Below are 27,172 nucleotides of genomic sequence, written 5' to 3' on the forward strand. Positions count from 1 at the left end.
CCACCCCACCCCAGAGCTGTGCACTCTCAGAGCTGTACAAACATGTACATAATTACTCCTCAGAGCTTGCCACAAATGTGCAGCATGCCCAGCCATCCAGAACTTTCTAAAAGTCATTATTTTTAAAATGAAGCAAATAGTTTGCCCTCAGCTTCACTTTTTAACTAGTGTGTTTAAAAAAAAAGAAAAAAGAAAAAAGTTGTTTCATAATTGTTATTACAGAAGAGACTTGCAGTATAATTTCCACCACCAGCACAATTAGACCTTATTCACCTCAGGTGCAAGAACAGGCGTGCTGACTTTGAATATACACCTCATAATTCCTGACTCAATTAGCACACAGCAGATAATCATTCCTTCTGCAATGTATTTATGCCTGCTTACCCTTCTGCATCATTGGCTTCTTCCCTTTATTCCCACTGGTTTCTACGTGGTCGTAATCTAGCACCTACAGCCATGGCTTCTTGTTTTAAAAAGCTCAAGAGAGAGAAAATGAATTAGAACTGTTACAGCCTTTTTCCCCCCCATAATATCCAAACCTTGCATCCTAATCCAAACTGCCTGTAATTTAAAAAAGCAGAATATACACCACAGGTATCTTGGTTGGCTGCATCAAGAGTGAAGCTTAATGGTGTCTTGCTCAGAGCCAATACGAAGACATTGCCAACCACTTCCTTTATTGTAACAAGTCCCCAGCACACCCAGCTGCCCTTATGATGCCCACCTGTTTTCCAAGAAAAACAATCTAAAGCCTTCTGGTGATCAGGGGGATTCCAAAAAAATGAAAACTGACTCCCCTTTTTCCCCTCTCACCAGCTGATTACTCTGTTCAAAGCCATCTGACTGAAGTCAACTCACACTCGACAGCAGTGAATGGCCATCAGTCTTTTTTGATCAAATTACTGCTCAAACCCCGTAAATTTTACCAACAAGAGCATTGTCAATAAACTGTCCCTTTTCCAGATGGGGAGGAGAAAGGACCGTGACCATCTGTCTCTGAGCTACAAATAAGCTGTGCTGTGTCTGCTCAGCCAGCTCTGTCTCACCTGCAGCACACCGGGCACACAAACCTCATTTATCTTCAACAGAAAACCCCCAGTCAGCTGTTCTCCACCAAACTTTTCTAGAGCTGAAAGCTCTGCGTGCTTTGCAGTGCCAAATGCTTCACAGCAAGGGAGTCTCTGTGGCCACCCACATCATATTCAAATGCAGAAATGAGCCAAGAAGGTTTGCATAAACAACTTGGTACAAAGTGCTGAGATGCCGCCGTATTTCTGCATGACAAGTTCATTACCACTTGGCATTGGCTCATGCTGATGTACAGTGAAAAAGAAAAGGGGGAGAGAGAGACTCTTCACAGTTACATTAATTTCATTTTATTTAATAAAAAACAGTGTCAGATTAAAAATACAAACACTTTGGGTGATTATCCAGCGTTTTTCCCTGTGTGCCTCGTAGAGCTCAAACCAACCAAGGATTGGGAGAAAAAAACAAAAAACCCCAAAAAATAACACCAAAACAATTTTGGCCGGAGCTGTAAAATAATGTTGCACCAATTAAATTACACCAAATATATTATTATAACTTTGAAATGGCTTTCAGACCAATAAATTAAAAAAAAGACAAATTCAAATAAAAAAGTTGACTTTGTATTACAAAAAAAATTAAATAAGAATCACAACACTAATAGTAACAATGTGCAGTCAAGTTTTTTTTTTTCTTCTCTTCTAGGAATGATAACATGCCAGTAAACATGTAACATGCCAGTAACATGCCAGTAAATCCCTACATAACGTTTCCAGTTTGGCAGCAAGCAGTCACTCACTCATTCACATTTGTACACAAGGAAGCAGGCCTGGGCAAAAGCCTCAGAGATAGGAGCCTTCAGAGTGCTCCTGACTTCCCTGCCACAGCCGGCTGAGTTCCCTTCCCTTCATCCTGAAACCTCTATAAATCCACTCAAGGTTTAGTGCCAGATGTGCAGGGAAGGTGTGATGCTCCAGCCTCAACGGGACAGCACTGACTCACACCAGTTGAGGATGCAGCTCTTACACCCCAAGGCATGAGTTGAAAGCCGTGGCTGCAAGGCACATCCACCCTTGTTTCAGAAAGGCCATGGAGACTAAGCTGAGTTGTTTTAAAATGCACCACAGCAAACCTGTTAATTCAACACACTGCAAAATGGGGTGCTGGTTTGGGATGGGGTAAAAGAGCACATGCAGGGCTTGTGAGAGAAGATGAGATGTCTGAGTATCATACAGAGAGGTACACATCTGTAGAGAAGTGACCTGCAGTTGCCCTTCCTGAGCAAATGACAGTGAGCCAGATTTCACTTGACCGCCTGAGAGCACGTCTCTCAGAGATTTCATGGTATTGATGCCATTTATTTCAGAGCCAAATTCGGTCCAGTGTAAGTAAATAAGTAACAAGTAAAGGTTCTCCACAGAGGCAGATTAACTGATTTAGGAAACTCAAGCTGGTTCATCTTTATGCTAGGCAGCCCACTTGATTTTTAGGAGGAACTGGCAGATTTAAGTACCATGATACACTGAATAAGAGAAATCTGCAAGTGAAATAGCTCCCTGTCCCAGATGCCAAAGATATATGCACTTATCCCCGATTCCCAAGGAATCCCCAGAGGAACTCTATTTAGTTTCTGCACCATCTCTAGGATTTGGGACACAGTGGGTCAAACCCTGCTTTCAGTTCCAGTTACAGGGCAGGAGTGAGACCAGAACTTGCCCCCATGCCCCTCTGCTCTGGGTATGAGTGTCAACACAAGTTTTGCAGCTGTGGATCATTTGACATCATCGGCTGAAACCTGTGATTTAATCGCACCAGTGCACCTCCAAGAAAGCCAGGGGCTATGTGCTCATGGAAATGAGACTGAAATGGGCCTGAAGATTCCAGTTTGCCCAGGCCTGTCAAACACACAGTGCCTTTCTGACATAGACTTACATTCAGGTAATCCAGTAGACCCATGTGGTACCTTTATGGGAGTTGAAGCCTTCAGTCTGGATAGCTGGACATGTCTGAGAACACAAACACATATCCTTTTTTTTTCAAACTGGTAACATTGCACACTCAGTACCAGCTACACTAGATAGAGGCAGGCCCACAATTTTATGCAAACTCCGTTATTAAATCTACCATTATCATTTCATCACTCAATTCTTTCTGCTCCATTATCACCAACCTAGGAACATTTTCATCTGGAGAAAGGCATCTTCCCACTAACTTTCTGACCTCTACCCATTTCCTACATTCTACAACCTTTTCCTTACCTAACATTCTGGTTGCAAACTACTGTCACCCCAAATACTACAAGCTAGCAGCAAGGTGGCACCGTTTGCTGACAGTGACCGAACTCTAGATTAGAGAGTCAGCTAACCCTTGAGACCCATCTTTGTCTGGACATTCATCTGGCTGGCCATTTTGCAAGAGTCACAGATTGAACATATGGGTTGAAATGCCTTAAAAGGTCATTTAGCTGCTGATAACACCCATTCCTTCCAGTTCCCATTATCATTTCTGTGGCTCTGTTTTTGCTGGTAGGAGCAGGAGTTGGAAACAATTTTAGAACTTTCTGCTCAGTGAAGAGCAATGGCTCTGGACACTGTGGGAGGGTCCAGATATGAATGCCTGCTCCATCGCTTGTCCACAAACACCTCATGAAGTTTTTCTGGGGCAAGTCTCTCAAATTATCTTAGAACATGTTCAGAACCTCTCCGGTCAACCTGGTGGAAGGGACCATGGTGACCAGCTAGCCTGGCATCCTGCATAACGCAAGCCAAAGATTCCCACTGTGCAATCATTTGTACCCAGACAAATAACTTCAGAGGGAAATAAAGCCTCTTGTCTAAAAGGCATCCAAATTTAACTTGAAGAATTCAGTTCATCTCTTGATAAAGCTTATCTCATATTAACTACAAACCTCTCAAAACATGTGTCCCTCACTTCCAGTTTTAATTCTGTCTAGCTTTGACTTTGAGCCATCAAATCTTGATGCTTTTGTCTGCTAGCTCCTGATGTGCTTTCATCACAGATACAAACACCAAAGGTTTTTCTCTGGTCAGGTAGGTAATATTCTGAGGACACAAAATTAGAGAAGTGTGAGATGACTTTGGGGCAACTTTACTCAGAGTTCAGCTAAGTAGGTACAGTCAGCTCCTCTGAATCAAAACCTACCATTGTCAGCAAATCAGTGACCTGGCTTACTCCATCATAAAGGTACACAGAATAACTCCCTTCCCTCCCTTTTCCATCTTCCCTCTGCTAGTTGAGCTTGTTGCAGATCTCTAGGGCTTTCTTGTAGACCTGAGTCACATCATCCATGTCTGTGAGAAGAGAAAAACTGCTGTCCCCCAGACGGTTGCGGTAACGCTTTAGATACTGTGGCCGTGGGCGGTTCTGAAGTCCTTCGAAGTCTTGGATCTGGAGGAAATTTTCAGCAGAGACACAGCTCCGTATTCTCTGCCTGTTTGGCCTGTTCTCTTGCAAATCCAGCAAATCAAATGAGTCACTGGACAAAATACTGTCGTCACTAATCACGCTGGAAGGGCGACTGTAACTTCGAGGTAATACGTCCCCAGGCAAGACCATTTCTTCCATGGCCTCCAGCGTTGGTGTATCAGGGCTAATCAAAGGAGGTTCAGTGCTGTTGGTAGAATACTTGCTGTTATGTTTCAAGATGCCCTTACGCCTGCAGGAATGGCTGTAAGACCCATTTCTGGATGGCTCTGTGACCCCTGGAGAAGTGTCACTGTTTACTGTCTCATCATTATTGTCCAACAGTTCAGAAGATTCGCTTCTTTCTGGAGAGGAGTAATAGCCAGACTCCCTCTGCTGAGTCTTCTTTAAGATTCCTTTTTTTGGCATTAGTGAAGACTGCTTAGTGCCATATTTGCCAGCTACCTCTCCCTCTACAACACTTTTAATGGCCGCACCAGTCCTACACAACTCTTGCTCCAGCTTAAAAGCAGAGGGTAACACTGGGCTGACAACTCCTTCAATGAAACCTGCACTGTGAGAGCGATGTTCGCTGTTGCTCCTTTTCTTCAGGATGCCTTTGGGTCTCTTGGAGGTCGGTTTGGTTGCATTTTCAGCTCCTCCTTCCTGGATGGACTGTGCAATATCATTTTCCTTTTTTGATTTTTTCAGAGACCTCTGTCTCTCTAGTGTGACTTCAGGACCTTTGGGCTTAGAAAGGCACTTGATTTTGGTATCAGTCTCTGGTTGGAGGCCAGTAGAACGGTGATGCCAATCAATGAACCTTGCCAGCAGTGGCGACTCGGAGTCCCTCATGGCATCACAGTCACAGACACTGCTCTTGTAGCCCCAGTTAACCCACCAGTGGTTGGCAATGTCTTCAATGGTTGCTCGTCGTTCAGGGTTCACCATCAGCATCCACCTGATAAGACCACGAGCATCTATAGATGAAGAATGGCATATAACATTTTTAGAACATAGCATTCTTAAGTCTGTCAGTTTAAATTGGAAGTGTGAAGCCAATCAAACAAGCAAAAATAATGCTCCATCCAACAGGAGAAGTGAAAGGGAACAAGGCTTTGACTACCAGTCAATGAGGGAAAATGCCTCTGAGCACTACTTTTTATCAGAAGAATATGATTCACTCTGGAAAATGTACACTGGGCTATCCAATAAATTAATGTTTGTACTGTATTAGACAGTGAATAGTTCCATATTACTGAAGGAAGTCACCAATCTATTGACTCAAATGACAAAACTTAGAAGAAAATAAAATGGAATTGGGATATTTTAAATGATCTACACATTATCGCTTCTGTATTTACTTTTTCCATAAACAACGCAGTCTTCTGTGTATTGTGAAGGTTTATTTTCATACAGAGAGCGAGAAGGCAGGAAGCTGAAAAGGATGGCAAACAACTGATACAAGATAAATATTCATTTAAATATAATATATGCATAGATATTTAAGGCTGGAAGGAGTCATAATCAGTGAGCCAGACTTAGCTGATACTTTTCAGTCAGGTGACAGCTTAATGTGCTATCCTAGAAGCCGACGTGAACACAGTGGCATTAATTCAGATTTTGGCCTGCCTTCTTTAATCAGAGACTGTGTTGCTCTGACCATTCTCCTTCTCTCTGCTTGTGATAGACCACAGTGTAGTGAGTGGACTGATCTGTACATGTATGTTGTATCAGTTTACAGCTTGTCTGAACAATTCCACTTGCAATAGCTAACAGACCTTCCACTGTCTGAACAATTCCACTTGCAATAGCTAACAGACCTTCCACTGTACTTAAAAGAGACCATTACAGCTTCCCCAAGGCAACAAAATCTATCTGCTACCAACCTTTAATTTCAAATGGGCTTTTGGAAAGTGCTGTACCCAGATGGCAATTTATAGCACATGAACTCAGTAGGAGAATCAGATTTTTTTTTTTGGTGTACATCATTCTAATACGACACTGTAAGATGTTGGAAGGGGCCAAACAAAATGCTCCATTCTGAATTGCTGTCAGCTCAGTACATGGCTCTCCCTCCTTTTTCATACCTGAGGTCTGTGTTGGCTCACGATATTCTCCACTGCTGATCTGCCTGATGAGATTTTTGTGATCGAAGCCATCAAAGGGCATCGTTCCATAAACCAGAGTGTAAAGCAATACACCGAGGGCCCAGCTGTCAACCTGAAATACAGACACAACACATGTGAAGCCCAGGAAAGCTGATCCCTGCCCTTCTCGCTTCCATCAGCACCACAAGAGCAGCATCATGTCCAGCTGCACCTACTGCTGGGCAAACTGGTGTCTAACATGTCACTAACCACCCACAGGCAATGTAAACAAAAGCAAGTGAAGGCAGCTTAAGAACTTCAAATACGGGACAGACCCAAGTGAACTCACATGTACAGTAACATTTGCATTAGGACTAGCCCTCAAGAACATTATCATCAAAAGCATCCCCATACCACCACAGAAAAACTGACCCTTCTTACCTCTGGGCCTCTGTAAGGCCGTCCATTAACTATTTCAGGGGAAGCATACAGTGGGCTTCCACAGAAGGTCTGCAGAAACTTGTCTTTATGATAGAGGTTGGAGAGTCCAAAATCAGCAATCTGCAAATAGAATTGTACAAGGCATTTGTAATATTAATGATTTCTTAAAGTAACAGAATATCCTTTATCAGGAAAGACTTAGCTGTATTTGTCTCTACCGTAGGGCAAGGAATTCGATGTGGATTTTACTTTTCTCTCTCAAGATCCCTCAGAGAAGAAGGCTTCCCAGGTTAAATCCTCCTGATTAGGAACAAGGATGCTTTGGTTCCATTCACAGACAGACCACCAACTGACTGCAAACCATCAGTTGGTAATTTTATCCTGGATGAATTTCATATGCTGGCAAAGATAATCTCATACTGGGAAGCCCGCTGTCCACTGACTGCTCTTAATTTTGTATAGTCATTAACACCAGAGGGAAGCAAGCAGAAAGTACCACCCTTCTTATCACATACATGCAAGCCAAAAGCCAAGACCTTTACATTCAACAGGAGGAGGCAGGCAGGAGTGCTGCAGGAAGCTAAGCATTACTGAAGAAAGAGATTTTTGAAATCATCTGGAATGTAGCTACGCTTGAACTAGGGGCAAAGTGAGGCAGTCGCCCTCTCCTCCAGACTCAGGGACATGGGGCTGAGGAATCTGAGCTGTTAAGACCATAAGATGTCTATCACGAGATAATAAACACAAGTCTGGTTCCTAATTAGAAACAATGGGCCCAAATCTGGCTTTCCCAACACAAACAAAACTTCCCTTGGGACTGTTGGGAATTTTGCCCATGTAGGAATTGCAGGATCAGGTCCAAATATTTTGTTTACTTCAATTCTCTGTTCTTGTTCTTACAAAACAAAGGCTGAGGATAGCAACACCAAATACTCCCACAACCTCTGCATTTTTTGGTTCTCTAGCACAAGGCAACACATCTCATTTTTATCTTGCTTCTGCTTCCCAGAGATACTTGTATTACTGCCCACAATCAACATAATGCCTACATAAAAGACATAAAGCACAAGCATAAAAAAGGTATTATAGCTATTAAAAACAGGAGTTTTCTCAGGGTTTTCTTCACCTTATTCATGTCTTTTCTACCAGAAAGAAATGAAATCCCAGGAATTTTCACAAGAGAAGATTCAAGAAAACACAAAGTGAGTGGGAAAGAAAAGGATTTGCCAGCACCATCATTCACTCTTGGCTTTTTGAAGTGTATATCATCAATGCCTGTAATACCTGTTGAATTGCAATGTTTAGTGAACTCTTGGGAGAGGTAAAGTCTTTGTCTCTACAATCTCAACTTCTACAGCTACACTGAAAAATGACACAGTTGAGACCAAAACAGGAACATAGATACACTCTATAAACAGATATAAATAGATACATATAGTTGTTAGATACTTTCACATTAGAAATATAAACTTTTTTAATATATCATTTTTATACACTTTTTAAAGTCATAAGTCAGAGATGAGATTTCATGCTTCACCCTTCCCTATTTGATGCTTTGCTTGTGCAGGTGTTTCACTGACAATCTGAACTCATCCCGCTCAAAGAGCAGCTGATTTCTGCTCATTAATTTTAATTCATCTCACTTCATCCATTCATAGATTGAATTCACTCGGTCCCTCAGACAGTGTATTATCAACCCACAGCAGAAAAGTCAACCCTTAAATAAATGAGGTTTGTAAAATCTTCATTGTATGGCTGGAATGTCATTGAAAACAGCTGGTGTACAATTGCAGTCTGCAAACATATTCTCATGGCTCAGATTGCACTTAATTGCCTTAAATTCCACTTTCTTATCAAGTCACCCTGCCTGGCTTGCAGGAAGTTGGTTTTAAGCCTTATGAAGTGTGCCCTGTCAATCAGGGGAAGAATGGGATCATTTCAGTGTTATAAATTCGTGCTGGTCATTGATTTTTATTTTAGTTCAGGATGCAGCTAAGACAAGAACAAACACTGCACAGTGTGATTCCTTATGAAAATACATTCCCTTACCACCATGGAATGTATAAAATGCATGTGGATGTGCATGAATATATATATAGGGATACACATACCATTGTTCACTCTAAGAAACTCTCAGACTTGGGCATTCATGTTTTCATTTTGACCATTCAGGAAAAGAGTATTTATGTTACAGTCCACTCCCATGCTCACAGACTGATGTTTATCAGCTTTTCCCATTAAAACTGTCATGCCCCCCGAAACAAGATTAATAGAAGCCAGAATTACTTCATGTTCTTGGCACTTAAATGGAACTAAGGCATCAAGTCAAAAAAACTTCCTAAATTGGGAGGAGCAGAAAAGTAGACTTTTATTCTCCTTGCTTCAGGAGTGTATGTTCATACCTACTGTTAGCTCTGATAACAGTAAATATAATATAGCTATTATTGTTGAAGCGTGGAATATAAACTCCACAAAGTTCACACTCATAGAAATTGTCAGTTTTATCCAACTTAAGAATCTGTCTCTCTGCACTGCAGCTAGAGAAATAATTAGGTCTCTTAAAGCAAATGAAGTGTATGGGCAGCTGGTGAGCCTTCCAGTGAAGTGAAGCCCAACTCCACACACTTACTCTGTATATACGAAACCCTCGTGGGTTTTCAGTGGTTAGGCTGATTGGTGACCCCTTACCAGCCCAAGAGAACGTGCAGTGAGCAGGATTATGTTACTGTTACACTTGCATTGTTCTACTCTTCTATCACTTCGGGGTTGATCATACGGTTTACATCAACCTCTGCCAGACATCTTTTCTAGCCCAGGAACCATTTCTCATCCCTACTGTGAACAAGGAGGCCCCTCTATCGTGCCAGGCTGTGTGACACAGGTGTCCCTGGGGGGTAGCTTGTGGCATGGGGCAGGAACACAGTATTTGGATAGTTCAGCAAGAGGCATTAATTTCCTGGCCACCACACAAGGCTGCAGTTGCTCCCCATGTCCCTGCATGCAGTTTTGAAGATTTAGGCACTGGGGAGAACTGCAGTGCTTGAGGACATGTGGTCCTCATCAGACCAAACTGCAGGAGCTATGGGCAGATGGAGGCAGCTACTTATTTGCCCCGCTGCTGTTTCTTCCAGTAAATTCATGCCTACAATGAACCAAACACTAGCATGCTCAGTCCTTGCAAAATGGATGAAGAGAAGCAGGCACCACCAAAAGGCTTTTTTGAAGACCACCAAAGGCAAATGCCTAAAGCCATTGTGAATCTCTTCCCACAAAGGGCTTCCTAACTTCCCAACTCAGGGCAGCTTTTTCAATGCTTTGGAGCTGCCTTAGCCTTCCTGCCTGTCTGACCCTGCCCACCTCCAGCTGTGCATGTTAGATATGTGTGCATGTTGGATCTCACAAGTGTTTAAAGCTCATTTGATTCATTTATGTTTGCTGCATTTAGTGGTTTTCGGCAAAAGTCTGCAGGAAATAGTACTGCATACAACAAGTCCATGAAAAACCTAAAAATACACCACAGATTGGATCACTTTCTTCACCTCATTGCCCACCACCTCTGGCATGTGGATATGCAGAACTCTTCAAAATGTGTAATTTTGTGTTGCTTCCAGACACTGGTGTTTCCTTGTTGCTGTACTCTAACACGACTCTGCTTCCAGAGACTTTTACTCACCATCACAGCTCTTAAAAACAACAAAAAGCCCTTCTTATGTCTTCATACACTCCTCCATGACCTTCATTTAATTATCTAAAGCTTAAGAAAGGTTTCCAAGTTACTGTAGTAGCAAGTAAAATGGCCTGGGGCCCTTTTAGGTCAGATAATAATTTCTAATGGATTACTTGTCCTTTTTATTTCCTGTTTTAAAAGTATTGCTTAAGCTGCTATGCAGGGATCTATTTTTACAACATTATTTTTTCTTCACATTATTATGACGTTATTGTAAATCATAATGCATAGATCACTGGCTTCATCAGAAATATGTATTTAATTGCACATTGCACCCAAGAACAAAGAGATTCCTTTAATTTTCTCATTCTTAAAATCAAACCGCCAATTTTGTGTTTGTAATCCACTGAATTAAATATGAATACTGGGAAAGTACAGATAAGACTATCAATCCATTTCTAGAAAATGCCTTCCCCTGGATATGTGAAGCCATCAGTCAATACCAAACCCCAAACTGCATTTTTTTTCTGCCTGAATTAACCACATGTAAATACTCTCAGAATGAGGACCTGATAAATGTACTCCTAATAAATAATTTACAGTTCCATATGTGTTTCCTTGCCAACAGTTACTGTTTAGTGAAACAAAGAAAAAGTGGGAAGTAAAATTCCTTGCAAGTAACACAGAAACCACAGCAACATATTCAAAGCTTCAGCATCAGGGAAATAGTGGCTGTCTGCTTAACATCAAGTATTCAAAGCTGACCTTAGTCACAAGGTTTAAAAAAAGAGAAGACAGAGGAAAAGGAAAACCATACCAAAAGTCACCTCTTGAAGCAATCCAAATTCAATCACTATTGACTGTAAGATGTATGAAATACCAACACCTTCCTGAGTTCAGTCTGTTTTTCAGTTTCATGAGACCCTTTGCAGAAGTAGTTACCAGGGGACAGCAAAGCAGCCACTTGCCCATGCCAAGGCAGCCTTGCCTGCTCAGAGGCCTTAAGATTGAAGAGATGTAGCTGAGGAAAGGCTGGAAATATGAAAAATACCTACAGCAGCTTAAACACAACGCAAGTCAGGAAAGGGAAACGCTCAAGAAAAAGATGTCCAAATGACTGGAAGGTATGTGGGGAGGTACAGCTACCTGAATTTCTTCCACAGCAGTGCCACTCGCTATGGCAGCTGAAATGCATCTGTGGTTCTGAAGCCCCCGGGTCAGCTCCAAGTGCGGACCAAACACAAAGCTACCTGTCCTTGCCCCATCCTTCCGCTCTACCCGCAGGAGATCGACTCCCATAAAGGAGAGAGGGGCGGGAACAGAGCCTTCTGACAAAGCTCAGCTCCCCAGAGGCTTGAGGAAGTGATTGGTTTTGCATATGAGGACCACAGTGCAGAGATCCAGCCCACCACAGCTAGCAAATTCCACAAATTCCTCTTTTCTCTCAAGAATTCTCTGATTAGCTGGGAAGATAGTTTGGCATGTAATGTGGAAAGAAAGGTCATCCTGCCTGAGGAAGCCTGATTTGTATACAATGTCCTAGAAAGGTTACTTTTTGTTTTCAGTGCTGCTGAGAACAGCTCTGGCTGCTGCAGACCGTGTCCCTGTAGGAACAGGAGAAGGGAGGTCTGCTCCAACGCTGGATGCTAACAGCAAAACATCCAAATATTGCATTAGATGGGCCTTCTGTAAAAGACTATTTTTGGAAACCACATATTTATGTGCCTTTAATCCACTAGTTGATCCAAGTTAGCTTCTGTCATCAGTGTTACACAGATGGCAGCTACCACATGTTACTTTCCATTTCCATTGCACATCAGCTTGAAATGAAGACAATCTCTCCAGTGTGAAGCACAGAAGGCAGTGCCTGCAGCCCCAGGGCTTTCAGAGGAGACAAAAGGAAGACCCAGGCTATTTAGATACTGGGCTACGCAAGTAGCTCCTTGATTACTTTTTTAATTAAATAAGGATGCTAAAGCATCAGCAGAAATTCTTTGGTGTTCCTCGCTCTGCTTGTTTGCCCATGGATGAGTACATCCAGCCACGCTTACATCCAGCTACCCAAGGAGGAACAAAGTTGAAAGTGAAACAGGTTCAGCCACCTGGAAATTACACTTATTTTACAGGGAATATATATAGGATATATATAGGAAATTACACTGGAAATTAAATCTCTGCATTATTTAACTTTGTGCTACAGCTATAAACAATAGAAGAAAAAGAGAGGAAAAAAGGTCATTCCCATGCTTTCACTGGGGAGAAATGGCATGGAAATGACATCACTGACATCACCATCCAAAGTATACGTTTGAGTCTGAAGTTCCAAGGCCATTTCCTAATGAAGCACATGTGCTTTACTAGGTTTATTTTGAAACTCTATTTGCTTATTTTCCAGCCATGATCAAAAGAACATTCAGAGTGTTCTGTAGGAGGCACTTGAACCCTGTAGACCAGAACAGTTTTTCCCTAGCCCCAGAAGCAGCCAGCAATAATATCATTTGTACAATAAGCCCAACGGCACGAAATGCTCTGCTGTTTCCTGCTAGTGGATAGATACTGCATTGGGAATCACGGCCTTTGCGTGGCAGGACAGGGCTTTCTCCCCCACAGTCTGCAAAGCTTCATTTAGTGTGTATTACTGGGAATCGGTGGTCTCTTCCCCCAACCTCTGAGCCTCTTGCCAGATGCTGTTGCTTAGTAGCTGTTACCATAACAATGGCTCTTCTAATACCTTGGGTAAAAATGTTATAAAACATGCAAATCCATTCTGAGAAGCTGAGAAAAAGAATCCTACCTTAATATTAAAATTGTCATCGAGAAGAATGTTTTCCAATTTTAGGTCCCTGTGGACAACACCGTTCTGAAACAAGGAAGAAAAAAATGAGGAAGAACATGAGAAAATATTGGGAAAATTAAAGGCGAGCTGGCAGGGTGGTCTTTGCTTCTACATTTCAGGGCTGGTTTCACTGTCATAACACTCATGGCCCAGTGACTAGTGACAGGCACTGTATTAGTCACTTGGTGTGTGGTTAAGGGAAGAATGACTGGAATCCATCCTCCCACAAAGACTCTAAAACAGCAGGGGGTGGGGGGTGGAGGGCTGGAGGGTGTCTTTTCGGAGCTTAATTCCATCCTGGATCCTGCCCCCACTGCGTGAAAGCAGTATATTCTTCCCAGGCACCAGAAACCAGTATCTGTCAATGACGTTAGCCCCTACAAAAGCCCCCGTTCCTCCAATGAGCAGCCACGTGGATCGGGGGAGTTATAATCCCAAAGGATTGTAAATATTAGGGATGGAAGCAAACAGACTGGGTCTAGGTCAGAGCCTTCTTTACAGAAACTTGGGAAAATTAACTGCATCAGGAATGGCACTGCAGCTTTTCAGCACTCCGCAGTGAGGACTTTGAGAAACACCCTTGTTTATCAGAATTCAAGTAGAGATTTAAGTGTTTTAAGAATTCCAATAAAAACTGTGTTAGCTGCTCATTGCTTTTAGCCTCATAAAAGTTTTGGGTCTATGCAGCTGTTTCATAAACAGGATAAAATGTCCGTAATGACAGCCAGTCAGCTACCTTGGGTTTAATTGCTTGTCATTCCAAGTGGGTACCATGATGGATAAGGTCATTAGCAAATGGTATCTTTCCCACTACATCTGGTAAAGTTACTTTTACCTATCCAGAATGAGTATGCACTAAAGCTCATACGTGAACCTCATAGCTTTCTCTTGGATTTTTCTCTCATATATCTCCTGTTCTAAAGTTGTTTACCAGCATATTCAAATTGCAAACTGGCATTTGTTTGAATGCATTAATATTAATGTTGTAGAGGTTATATGGGATGCCTTCTCTAGTTGATGCTGTAATTTTTGAGTTTGTAATGTCAGGAGAATTATTTCAAAGGCAAAAATGCAACATAGGGCTAAAGTAAGGGTGTGTCTGGTATCTGCCATAACACAGGAAAACATGATTAAAAAAAGGCCCTAGTTCAGTGTAGTACTTTTAATGAAGATCTCCTTTTGTACTGATAAAATCACGTGCTCTGATACTTAATAATGAAGGCTGTTGCCTCAGACATGCTTTGAAATACATGCCAGAAATCAGCCTTGAAACAGCATTTTTTACTATGAAATCCTTTGCTCACCTTGTGGCAGTAATGCACAGCAGAGACTATTTGTCGGAAGAAGTGTCTTGTCTCTCTTTCGCTTAATCGCCGCCTCTCACTGATGTAATCATACAACTCTCCTTTACTTGCATACTCCATGATGATCACAATCTTATCTTTATTTTCAAACACTGCACAGAATAAAAGAAAAGAAAAAACGCCACAGCTGATTCAACACATTTGAAAACTGACACCTTGAAGAGTGAAGAAGACTCAGGATGTCTGAACGCATGCTTGACCACCACTGCAGCCTGGAAGATGTACTCACAATCCCACTGCAAAAATCAAGTTTCAAAGCTACTTTTTACCAGAGGAAGATTACAACATCTCAGACCAAGAGAAGGAAGCTGAGGTTATCCTCTCTTTCACATGGCTACATGAAACTCTTTGTCTCAAATAGTATGGGGTCACAGAGTGGCAAAGTCAACTTATCTTAGTGAGGTGAGGTGAGGTGGACACTTGTGTCAGTAACACATGAATACTAGCTCCTGCTCCAGCAGGGACTTCCTTGTACCAGTAGCCCGCTTGAGGCCAGAGAACAGAAGCAAACTGGAGCCCTCGTATCATTTGGAAAGGGTTAAGAGAAGGCATAATGAATTCTTGTCTTCAGTGACTGATACAGGATTGCCGTTTGGCTTACAATGACTGTTGGTTGGCTTTCACCTACCACCAAAATCCAACAAGTGAACTGATAGATGTGTCCTCCTCCATCCCAACTCTGTGCGACAGCATGGCGGGCATGAGCACCTGGCTGCAACGTCTCCAGAACTGTACAGCTCCTGTCAGTGTTGCTCTATACCCCATCTCATGCACCCAGCTCATCCTCAAGCTTCCTTATCTCCTGCCCCTACCATATGTCCCACCACATGCACAGACTGCGCGCTGTAATCCTCTGTCGCTTGCGCAGAGCCGGCAGCAATGCACAACTCCAGCGTAAGCAGAGCAAGGAAAATGCATCTAATACACATCACAGCCCGACTCTTCTCTGGGGCCCAGAGTATGCTGTGTCACATGCTGTCAAGGACTTCACTGTGAATGGCAGATAACTAATATTTAATCTAGTAAAGCAGGCTGTTAATAGTCTGGAATTGCTGAAATGTCCTGGATAGTTCTCTTTTGTCACTGAAAATCCACTGCAACCCACGGGAAACTTCCTGCACCTGCCATAAATAACCTCTGCTATATGAAAACATGGTGATTTTCCTTTTCTTTTTGTCTGTGGCAGCACTGGTCACACTGGCAGCAAGGCATATGCAAATTAATGAGGTTAAAGGATTTATTACACATAGTTTTGATCAGCCCTACTGTAATGATGCCTTCCTATATCTCTTCATCAAAGCTCAGCCAGTGGTCTTTGGTGATTTAAAAAAACAGAATTAAGCTTCAGTTTTTGCAGTGAAATGTGAAGCTGCCTTTCTCAACACACAGATATTTGCTTCTCTTAGGCTTTGTCTCATGTCCTCTCACACCTTGTCACTCAAATCTACAAGCCAAAGCCTCTGCAGTTCACTCTAACACCCCTGAACCCCAGCCAAACAGCTCTGATAAAAGGGAGAGCAAACAGCCAGATAAAATTGGCTGCTTACTTGTCTGCTGGCCTCACTGTACCCCAAAGCAGAGGCTCTTGCCAGCGATTACATCCTATGTGCATCCTCATTAGCAATAAACTTCGGAAACTGGAAAAGCCGTCTCTGGATGGATTATACATACAGTATCCTCTCCAAGAATGACAGAGTGATACTGTCTGGGAAAAACTGAACATGCCCCATGTCATAGAGGGAAGTGCTGTGATGTGTTACCAATAAAACAGTAATGCACACATTCATTTCTCTAAGCTCAAAAAGGCTTGTTAGGTACAGGCTTGTTTAAGAAGGCAAAAAGAAATAGTTTTAGTAAGCTGAAACAAATCACTGAAAATGCTCTTATATAAGAGATCTGACTTGAAACAAACAGATAAGCCACACAACAACAACAACATCCCCCCAAAACCCCAGCTGATTCCATGAGTTATCATGAAATACATGCATGTATCATGCACATATAGTGAAGATGCCACATGGCACAAACGATCTCAGTGCACTTTCATGGGAATGCACATCCCAAGCAGTTCCAGCTGAGGACCACCTTCAGCTCAGAGGCACATGTGCCCTTGGCTCTTCTTGCCCCACTCCCCCAAAAGCTGATGCCCTACCAGGTGTTCAGTTCTGCTGATGACAGTAACAGCAATAACAGCCCTGACATGATAAGAGTATTCTTCCAGGCTGTGTTTTTATTAAAGTTTTGCCTTCATTACTCAGTCCTAAGAGTTTTCTCAAATCATCCTTGATGTTCCAAAATTTTAAATTCTAAAATCTAATTTTTTTTTACTCAAATTTGCCATAGTAAAAGAAGTCCTGATCCAGATGTATTTTAGAACATTTCTATAGAAATGAGGAAGAAAGCATTTGGTTTGGAGAAATGTGCATTCAAAGGCACTTTCCATTTCAAATTTTCTCTTATACCCACTAGGAAACTGAGATAACACCATCAAGCTGAATTTAGGAAAGTATAAATCCCTGTTCCAAATTTCAAATTTTTGTCATAAAGCCACACTCAAATCAATGAGAACATAATCGTTCCAGTAGCTCATATCTGGCTTTCAGTTTACCAGCACATTCTTCTTCATAAGGGAGAATTTTGAGAGGGAAACTATCCTTGAACTTAGATGACATTGCAGAGGCCTCCTCACCATCACCACAGCTGAACGATTACAGAATTAAACAGCAATTTGTTTCTCCACCCAGGAGCAGAGGTGAGTAGGGAGGTATTTTTTTATAACTGCATCATTTCACTTCAGAGCACCTCCACCGTATCAGCTGAACCTCATGAGTGGGCACACAGCTACTTCCTGCAAAGAGGGAACTGAACAGCAGACAAAAAATCTAAAATGAGAGGTGCTGCTGAAAGAAGAGGAGGTTGAAAGGCAGTGGGATTTATGTCTATACACACACACAACCTTGAAGAGGAATTCAGTGGTCAAGACTATCAGGCAAATGACAAGGTGGTATTCTGGCAAATCTCAAACCATCAGCCAAGTGCACCATGAATTTTCACAGTAGTATTTAGGATGTCAGGCAGGTTTCACACAGGCACTTCTGAATTTCCCTTCTGAGCACAGCGTGTAGTTTTATAAACATATGCTCAAGAAAGCCTTGTGGCCAATGGCTGGGGGAAGAGAGGAGGGCATTAATTAAAGGCTGGATTGACTTACTGCAAAGAATAATGAGGTAATAAATATACTGCCCTGTTAGCACCTGGGCTGTAACCTGTGGGCTGATGATGGACGGGTTGCCTCCATATAGCTTCTGGGACTGCTTGGTTCACTCCTTGTTTTTGCTGCAGATGATTTATTACCTTCCATCCTACTGCATATTCATTCTGAAGCTCACCCCCACCTAGAAGTGTGCTTGAACCCTGGCTGCACCTACTGCCAATAGAGAAGCATGGCTTTGGCAGGATGCTGAACCCCAGGAGCCTCCCAAAGCTTGCTGCTTCTGGGATGGCCATGTCATACAAGCCTGCTCCTCAACCCTGAGCAAGGTAAAGGGAAGGAGGCCATGTACAAGTGAGGTGGGGCTGCTTTAGCTTCTTTCAAACCATCAATACTCTGTAATTGGCTGGCCAAATTAGGTAAGTGGAGAACTGTCAGTATCAACATCCAGATATAGATAGCAGGGGAGATGGCCTGTCAATCAAAAATCAAGATGGGGGGTTGCTTAGATACAAGCCATGAGCTTCACGTGTTAGAGGGGATGGCAGCAGGAGAAATGCTTGCTATGGGCTGTGTACCATTTATCTCTGAGCCACTGTGTTTATCTTCACCACTCTGCAACCTGAGTTACATGGAGAGCTGCAGCAAGACCTTGATGTGGCAGGAGGGCTGCTGCACTGCCTCAGTCATAGTGGTCAAGTGCTGCTGCAGAGTAGGGCTTGCAAATCACTACTACTCCTTAGCAGACAGAGCCTGCTGTCTGGGGGACTGACTTCGGAGATGACTACACTTTATGTGGCCACAGGGGAGGAAGCAGGGACAGCGGTGTGAGAGCACATCAGGAACCAAGAGCAGGAACAGCATGAACCTCAAGGTGTGAGGAACAACGTGATTGTAACCCCAGGAGATGAGCAAAGTACTAGGACATTGGCCACAGCAACGTGGAGAAACAGCATTTTCCAAGGGGCTACAAGCTTGCCTGGGCTTGGTCTGGTCACTCCAAAAGCCTTGGGAACCCAAGCAGCAAGGGGTGCTTAAGATACAGTGGTCAAAGATTTCTTACAACTTTTCTTTAAACTCCACCCTTAACTCTAATGTGTTTGTTTCTTTTAAAAAAGTGACAGAAAAAAATTCTATACTTCCAGCCTGGTAATTGAACCCAAATCTGCTGACTTCAAAGTTCCTTAAAGAACATAAATGTGGAACTGGGAAAGAATTTCACTCCTCACTATCAAAGACACATCTGAGACAAAGTACATTTTGTAACATGAATAATCTGTCCCTCTTTTACAGGTTTTTCTACTACAGTAATAGTTCTTGCATATAATCTCTCCACTTATTTCCATTTAGAGGCTGTGAAATTATATCTACAGCCTTCCATTTTCCAAATAGTGCTGGTTGACCTCTTGCTCATCAGCACTCTTTTTTTTTTAACCCTACTGCCAAATTCTTCCCTTTAGCTACACCAAAGTCACCTCCTCTGAAACTCATGGGACAAGTCTGACACCAAATGAGCATACTCACATTTCTTCATTGCTAAGATGTGCTTCACCCTAAAATTGTTGGAAGCCCAGATGGGCATGGTTTGCAAACATCAGTCAGAAAGATTTAATGGTACATTGTACGCCTCTCTATTAGTTCACTTTGGACTTAATTACTACCAAAATAAAAAAAAAAAGCAGACAGTTTTGCCCTTCCTTCAAGCTTGTAGAATACTAAAGTCAGAGTGAGTGCTGAGGGGGGTGGATTTTTTCCCCCCCCAAAGGTCTACCTCCTTGTGGGCTGATTCCGTTTGGTTTACATGTAACCCTGGGGTAAGGATTTTAGTTTGTTAGTTTAAGAGGGGCGGCCAATCTCTTCGCACTGGAACCATTTGAATTCTCCTCATGCCTTTGCTCTCTATCAGAGCAATCTCCTAAATTAGTTCCAGTATGTTGACATTCCTTCCATCTGGTGTCTTTCCATTCAGCGGTATTTTTATTACTCTCCTAACAGCCGCAGACAGAAGTACCTTTCCACTGCTACAAAATGCTCTTTTATTAAAGGTCAGCCAAATCAAAAGAACAAGCTAGTTTGTTTTTAATTTTGGAGATGCAGACTAGAATAACCTTTTCATTCAGAAAATTCATGTATGACCCAATTACCTCACTTTTGTAATAAGGCTTCAATTATTCTTCAAAAAGACATGCAAGTACTGAAAAATGTCTTTTACCTTAGAAATTCAGCCTGATTCAGCTTTTGTGTTCTTGACTGCTTTAAAGCCCCTTGGCATAATTTTTGTTTAGTTGGTTTTTTTAGTAGTGGTAGTATTTTTTTACTCTTTTTAAGAGAGCATACAGCAGACATGAAAATATCCCAGGTCCAATGAGAAAACCACTTATATGCATACACATAAATTTATGCATATGCTTAATTATAATTGAAGATACCAAGATATAAAGTATGTGTTTTAATGCTACGCTTGTGTTAAATTGTTTTCCTAAATTATGGCCTTATTCAGCCAAATTGTATCTCCTTTTAAATTAAAGGAACGTAGTTAAGATCCTGCAATAATCTTTTTAAATCAGACAGCATGCTATAATTTACTCCCCAGAGAGGAGATTAAATCAGAATGAGAACCATTATCCTTGGTGAGGTTGTTTCTCAAAGAGCAAGACTGAGGATATGCAGATTGTGATGGTTTGCTCTTTAAAAGGAAGGAAAAATGACAGCTGCTAATTTGGCCACAATAACGTTACACTAATTGTCTTTGTTTCAGCAAAGAATACAAGAGCTAACTCCCCTTTATTTAAATTATGATTAAAACTGTCAAGGAACTTCAGACAAGCAAATATTTACATTGCTACAGTAGGACTGTGTAAATGGGAAGATGGAAGTAAATTTCATCGCTGCTGGCAATCAGTTTGACATTTAAACTGGACCTGCCAGTGATCTCACACGTGTGAGTTTATGTCATGTCCAATGAAGTGCTGTTTAGGTGATCACCCTGAAAGACAGGAAATTCATAAAGCTGGGGTATGGTAACTGAAGAGTTAAGTTTGTTTGTTCTTGTTTCATTAGTATCTCCAGACACTTGAAATATTACTTGATGTTCTTGGATGTTATCAACTGAAAACAATGAGAATAAAGCACTCGAAGGTCAAAAGCCTACATAATTAGAGGAAATCAATTAGAAATGTGGTTAAACAGTATCACTGCTGAAGTACTTTCTCTTGGCAAAAAAAAAAAAAGAATCATTCCAGCTTTCCAACTTCCAACATTCTTGATTAAAGCCCAGTCACCCACGTGATGTTTTAATGGACTTGTGGCTTTTTCAGGTACTTTGCACACAGAAGGGGTGGGGTCATTAGGCACCAAAGTTTGTTTTGATTATGTCTGAAAACCAGGAGATAGCAGAGGCTGGGACAGAGGCTGGGACTGCTCTGAACTGTCACAGCCTGAGATAGGTGACTGTTTTGCCACCCTGGCCCCTGGCTGCCTGCCCCACCCCGAGGTGCACATGCAGCTGACGGCGGGGGGCACTTGTCTGAGCTGGTGTTGCTGCAGGGACACAGTTCCCTAGCAATGGCTCATGGCCACACACCTTAACAGCTGCCACACAGGCAGATTTCTGACAGTGCAGCTGGTTTTGCTGATGATGTGGTGACTTGACTGACACAGCTCCCCACACTGGAGACAGGCCTGTGTGTGTGTGAAACACCAAGCGTGTTTATGTTTTGTTGCACGAAGTCTGGCACAAAATGCGAGATTGAACACGTATTTGGCAAGTGCAGTGAGTATCCTGGAATATTATGCCACTGCTGTTACACACTGTCAGATTATCTCCCATTGTCTTTGGGGTCTGAAAGCAGAGCTGAACCAGTCTCCTGATTAAGCATGCAACCTAGCTCAAGCCATTGTGGACTGGGAGACACATGATGGAGAATCTCTCTGCTTTTTCTTAAGAGTACCAAAACGGCAACGTAGAAAACAAAAGTAAGAAGTGCATCTGACTTTGGAGATCCATATTTTGTGCCTTGTTAATGCAAAGGGTCCAGCACTCTTATAAGCATCCTGGCCCCAATTCAGCAGAGCACTCGAGCCCTCACTTTCCTGAAGTTATTAGTTTACGTTAATGCCATCATGTTCCACTGGCACCAAATTTTGATCCTAATATTTATTCATTCTTCAGGGAAGATCTTCAGTAAACTATTTCTGTTAGCTAACAGTCTATTCATTTTTAAGTGCATTTTGCAAGCGGGCAGACTTTTCTGTATGGTTATGCTGACCAAAGACAACTCTTTCAGCACAGAAACAGTCACATAGACAACTGTACTTCACACTACAAAGACTCAAGAGCTCACTCCTAAATGTACCAAGTGTAACTTCACCCTCATGATTGGCCCAACATGTGTTCAAATGTTTGCAGAATGTTCTTTCCCTGGTTTAACTTTTATAAAGTATTGCCAGATGAGGTAGATTTTGCACTCAAGCTACCCCTGGAAAAATATGTTAGCTCTTAAAGGCTTTATTATAAAATCCTGGAGTTTTCAAGGAAAAAAAGCAATAGGGCAGAGGAAGGGCGAGGGGCAGGGGAGAGACAGATAGATGAATGGACAGAGGCATTATTCTATAAACTAAAATTTATGTGCTGAAATCAGAACACTGCCAGCAAAGCCAACTTTGTTTATCCAGTCCCCTTCAAGGAGTTTAAAGTCACTTAAAGAGCACTTCCCTCACAGCCACACTCGACAGATTGCCAATTACAGCCCTGCTGAGAGGATGGAATTTCTTTAGTCACAACTGTACATCTGCCCTGGCAGTAATGGGCAAGGTACATGCCTTTTGATTAGGTTACAAAAAAGTACCTCTAAACTGGAAAGCTTTGTTTCCACACATCCGAATTTGCTTGGTATCAATAAAAAAGATAAGCTTGTGTTTACATCAAGTAGACAAATTCAGAGGTTAATTGCTATTAGCAGGAAGGTCAAAAGGATACCTAAACAAGGATCCTACTTAAGGAAAACACATGTTTGTAAATGCAATACAAAGAGCTTTCGAAGATATTACAGGGAGCCAGCATTGTCCATGCTAGGTATCTGTGCAACCTGGCACCTACTGAGAGAGCTGTCAGACGTGCAGTGGCAGTCTGAAAACCTACAGTATAAATTTGTGAGAGAGCAGTAAAATATCTCTAGAGTGTCTTCAGTTTAAAAGTTAAGCATCTGATCTAAGTTAGTCAGCTAGATTCCAACAGGAGCCTCCAATATGTCATTTATCCCACTTATCTGAAAAAAACGTCTCCCAGGAGGGAGCCAACCACCCTGTGAAGATGCTGATCCCTCTTGACTAGAAAGGGACACTAGACTTGTAGCATACACCAACTGCAGAAATGTTGGATTGCTTAATTTTGGTGAGATTTGGCCCATCTCTTAGGATTTACTGACTTCAACATTTTGTGTCAGGGGATAGCAATATTATCACTCTTTATGCATCACTCAAGAGGAACAGCTATGTGTTTAAAATCCAACTTCAAGAGGATACAAATACTTCAGTCTTTCATGTAGTCCCTTAACTTCACTACAAGTACTCTTCAGCTTCAAGTGAAGCACATGCTCAAGGGTCCCTGAGCTCACACCCTCACCACTGGGCAGCTCCTGTAGGTTCAGCTGCACAACCACACATCTTCCCAGTGCTACCATACCTAAGTTACAGCATTGGCTGCTACAGGCCAAATACTGACTCTTGACTGCTTGGAAAACACACCAGCACCTGACAGAGGTGCTCATTCTCCTCTGACAAGATGAACTCTCCATCATGGAGCTCAACTGGCTCTGCTGCAGAAGCACTGCTCCTCCCTCCACAGGGCCAGAGAGGGAAGTTTTGCTCCCACAGGACTTTAGTCTCTGCTTCCTAAAAATGCTGTAATCTTTTTCACTTTTACAAAATGTTTTAACTCAGTAAAAACCATTTAAAGTAAGGATGAGAAGGGCAATTGGTCAAAGGACCACAGCATGCTTAATATTCTTTCTTCCTGAGTTCCCGTCCACATTTGAAGTAACTTTTGTTCCATTTGCAACCCACATGCTGACACAGCATCCCTCCCCTTTTCTGTTTCCAGATCCTTTTATGAGTTTATTCAATAAAAAGACAGATACTCATCTCTTTTCAAGTACAAGAACATGCTTTTGAATAACTCAATATGCGATAGTGTAACAGTACGCCAAGACAGCCCTTGTTTTAATCAGTCATATCAACTCTCAGAGCAGAGCTGCCATAAACATCTTCTGCATTTACCTCACGGCTATGGAAATGTGTAGGGCTACATTCAGGCTTCCCATTCTGCATGGAGGAAAAGGGGTGATCCCCAGGGACAAGGCTGCCTGACCCAGGTCCCTCTGAACCTCTGGAATCCATGTTCCAGGTCCACCATGCAGCCTCCCTCCTTGCAGCACAGACCTTTTGGCTGGCGTCTTTTAGCACATACATGGCCTGACCCGCCCAGCTAGTGCTGGGACATAAACAAACTGGCAAATCTTCCTAGCTGTGTCCCAGGAAGAAAGGAGGTAGAGGGAGAAGACAGGATAAGGAAACAGGAATGATAAGCCAGCCAGCAGACTGACAGGAAACTGTGCAGAGGTGGACAGGAAGCGCATGCTGGGATTCAGGGGGAAAAGCTGCAATGACAGAACTAGCAACTCTAATTGGTAGGGAAGGGACCCTACCAATTCTTACCCCTCGCCACTGTTCCAAAGAGCAGATAAGAGTAGTCCTGTGCAGTCCAGGGAAAATAAAGCAAACGAGGACTGGTTCAGGGGTTGGGAACAGAAACAGACATCAGGCTGGTTCATGGGTGAGGGTGAAATGAAACTGAGCTGTCCAGAGGGAGCAAGGACGTGAGGTGATACACGCAACCATCTCCCACCTGCCATCAACACAGCGAACTCACACAAGAAGAAGCTCTTCCAAGCAAAGGGTTATGCATCTGTGAAACACTGGTAGCTCAGAGGGAAGGCAGGGCTCAAGGCAGTCTCGTTGGTAAGGGATGAGTTACACAAGGAGTAGGGGTTGGTTTGGTGCACGATCTCAAGAAACATGAACATCAGGTCTGCAAGAACGTAACACAGCAGTCAGAGAGGAAAATCACATTCACTAACCTTCATATATGGTGATGATATGAGGGTGGCTGAGGGATGACATGATCTCAATCTCCCGTCTGATGTGAACCATATCTTGTTCATCCTTAATTTTGTCCTTACGGATGGATTTTATTGCAACCTATAAATTCAGGAAATGAAGCATTATTTTTGGAACTGAACAGATGCATCTAATCCACTAAGAAGAGTTCAAAAAATAAATACAGATGTTAGATGCTGGCAGAACATGGAATGACCAAAACAAACCTTTAAAATACAAACCTCCATGCTCCAGCTCCCTCACCATATAGCAATAAATACACTCTCATTACAGTAATGAGTGACATGAAGTTTTGGGCTCTTCAGGTCTTAGGACTTCACTGAGGGGGAACACAGCATCTTTTGGAATGATCTCTGGGCTAGCCTAAGCAGTCTCCTTATGCAAATGGTAAAACTCCCCAAGAGATTTTGATGGGAAGTACATTTGCTAAGACATGATTGTGTCTGACAATTTTGAACAGAAACTCTGGCGACAATTTCTCTGAAAAAACTTTGCGATCTCTGACAGAACAGGGGCAGGGAATCCAGGGTGCCGATTACATAGTGATATCCATGTTAATACATAAAGGATCCCATTAACACAGGTTAGTCCATGGTTCTCTAAAGAAGGCAAACTCTTCAGGAGTTATGACTTATTCAAAAATCAGAAGAAATAAATCTTTGAAATTCACATCTAAACTCGTCCTCATATAAACCCAAGGCTTCAGGTCCTACACAACACTTACACAATCACTGCAAAACCATATCCTTCCTGCATCCTTCCTCAATCAGCAAGCTTTTTTACAAGCATATCATGTAACTGGATAGCTTTCCAAAAGGCAGGGTGGGAACAGAGGAAGTGATAGCTGAACTTGCAATATAAATTCAAATTATAACAGTCCTTGTGACTGTGTGTATGTATGTTGCCTGTGAAAAAAGGGCTTATCTGAACACCCCCATAAATAATCATGGAGGTCATCTCATGCCCTATGAGAAACGCAGAAGGCAACAATGTAGAGAAGCTGGTGGGAGAGGGAAGGTGAGGGCATTGTGCATACTGAATGGCAGCATGGCCTTTATTATACTCAATATTTACCCTGCATTGTTTTTTTAAGCTAGAGTTCAGGGAATAAATTATCAGCTAGCTTAAAATCAACAATACCTCTTTGAAGAACTTCACTGACCTGCTGAGATGACCACCCTTTTATGGGTAAACCAAACTTGTGTCATTCTTTGCAGCCAACTACTGTGGACTTCTGCTGGGAAAACCTTTGTAAATCTATGATTTATGTTATTTCCCTAGTTACTCTAGAAAAAAAAAAAATTCACTGCCTACTTCAGTAATTGCAAGTGGCAAGACCAGTACTGTTTTCATTATATGATGTAACATTGAGGATATTGAAGAAAGAAGAGAAAAACTTACAACATTATAAAATTGAAATGTACATAAACAGGAGCCAGTTTAAAGGATCAGGTTTCCTACAAAGCCTTCAACTCTGAAAAGCAACATTGTTCAAAAAAGCATTAAGCACATGCCCCATACCCTTGAATTCCCAAAGACTGCTGCACATGCTTAAAATTAAGCTCTTGCTCAAGTGCTTCCCTACCTTGGTACAGCAGAACAAAAAGAAGACAAGGGACAAAACGATTTGCATGTTAACCAAAACCATTCTTTTTTTCCTCTTGACCCAAATATTTGGAATAGAGATTTTAAAAGTAACAGCATAGCTACAGTCTTATTTACATGGCACATATTTCTAGAAAAGGTAATACAACAGATCTTAATTGAATGAGTGACCAAGATAGTCTCCAAGTAATTCTAGAGATGGAAAAGGCAACCAGCTCTAAAGATGACACTGGATTTTTCCCCTTCCCACGTTTGCACTGGGACTGACTGCAAATGCAAATACACTCTGTATACAGAAGGATGTGGGTGGCTCTTGGAGCAGTACGTGCATTC

At 42.2% G+C, this 27,172-nt stretch overlaps 1 protein-coding gene across 1 annotated transcript in view; it reads right to left on the reverse strand.

Annotated features, from left to right (window-relative positions):
- Nucleotides 1-1,353: 1,353 nt before the first annotated feature.
- NUAK1 (NUAK family kinase 1) overlaps nt 1,354-27,172 on the reverse strand; it is a 47,108-nt gene continuing 21,289 nt past the window's right edge. Inside the window, exons 2-7 of the mRNA XM_008636382.2 lie at nt 25,195-25,315; nt 14,788-14,939; nt 13,442-13,507; nt 6,981-7,100; nt 6,540-6,672; nt 1,354-5,429 (exon numbers count right to left, since the gene is read on the reverse strand). Coding sequence (XP_008634604.1) covers nt 4,276-5,429; nt 6,540-6,672; nt 6,981-7,100; nt 13,442-13,507; nt 14,788-14,939; nt 25,195-25,267 — 1,698 coding nt within the window. The 5' untranslated portion in view covers nt 25,268-25,315 and the 3' untranslated portion in view covers nt 1,354-4,275. The remainder of the gene's footprint in view (nt 5,430-6,539; nt 6,673-6,980; nt 7,101-13,441; nt 13,508-14,787; nt 14,940-25,194; nt 25,316-27,172) is intronic.

This window comes from Corvus brachyrhynchos, unplaced genomic scaffold (genome assembly GCF_000691975.1).
Source record: "Corvus brachyrhynchos isolate BGI_N302 unplaced genomic scaffold, ASM69197v1 scaffold56, whole genome shotgun sequence".
In the NCBI taxonomy this organism is placed as follows: Eukaryota; Metazoa; Chordata; class Aves; order Passeriformes; family Corvidae; genus Corvus; species Corvus brachyrhynchos.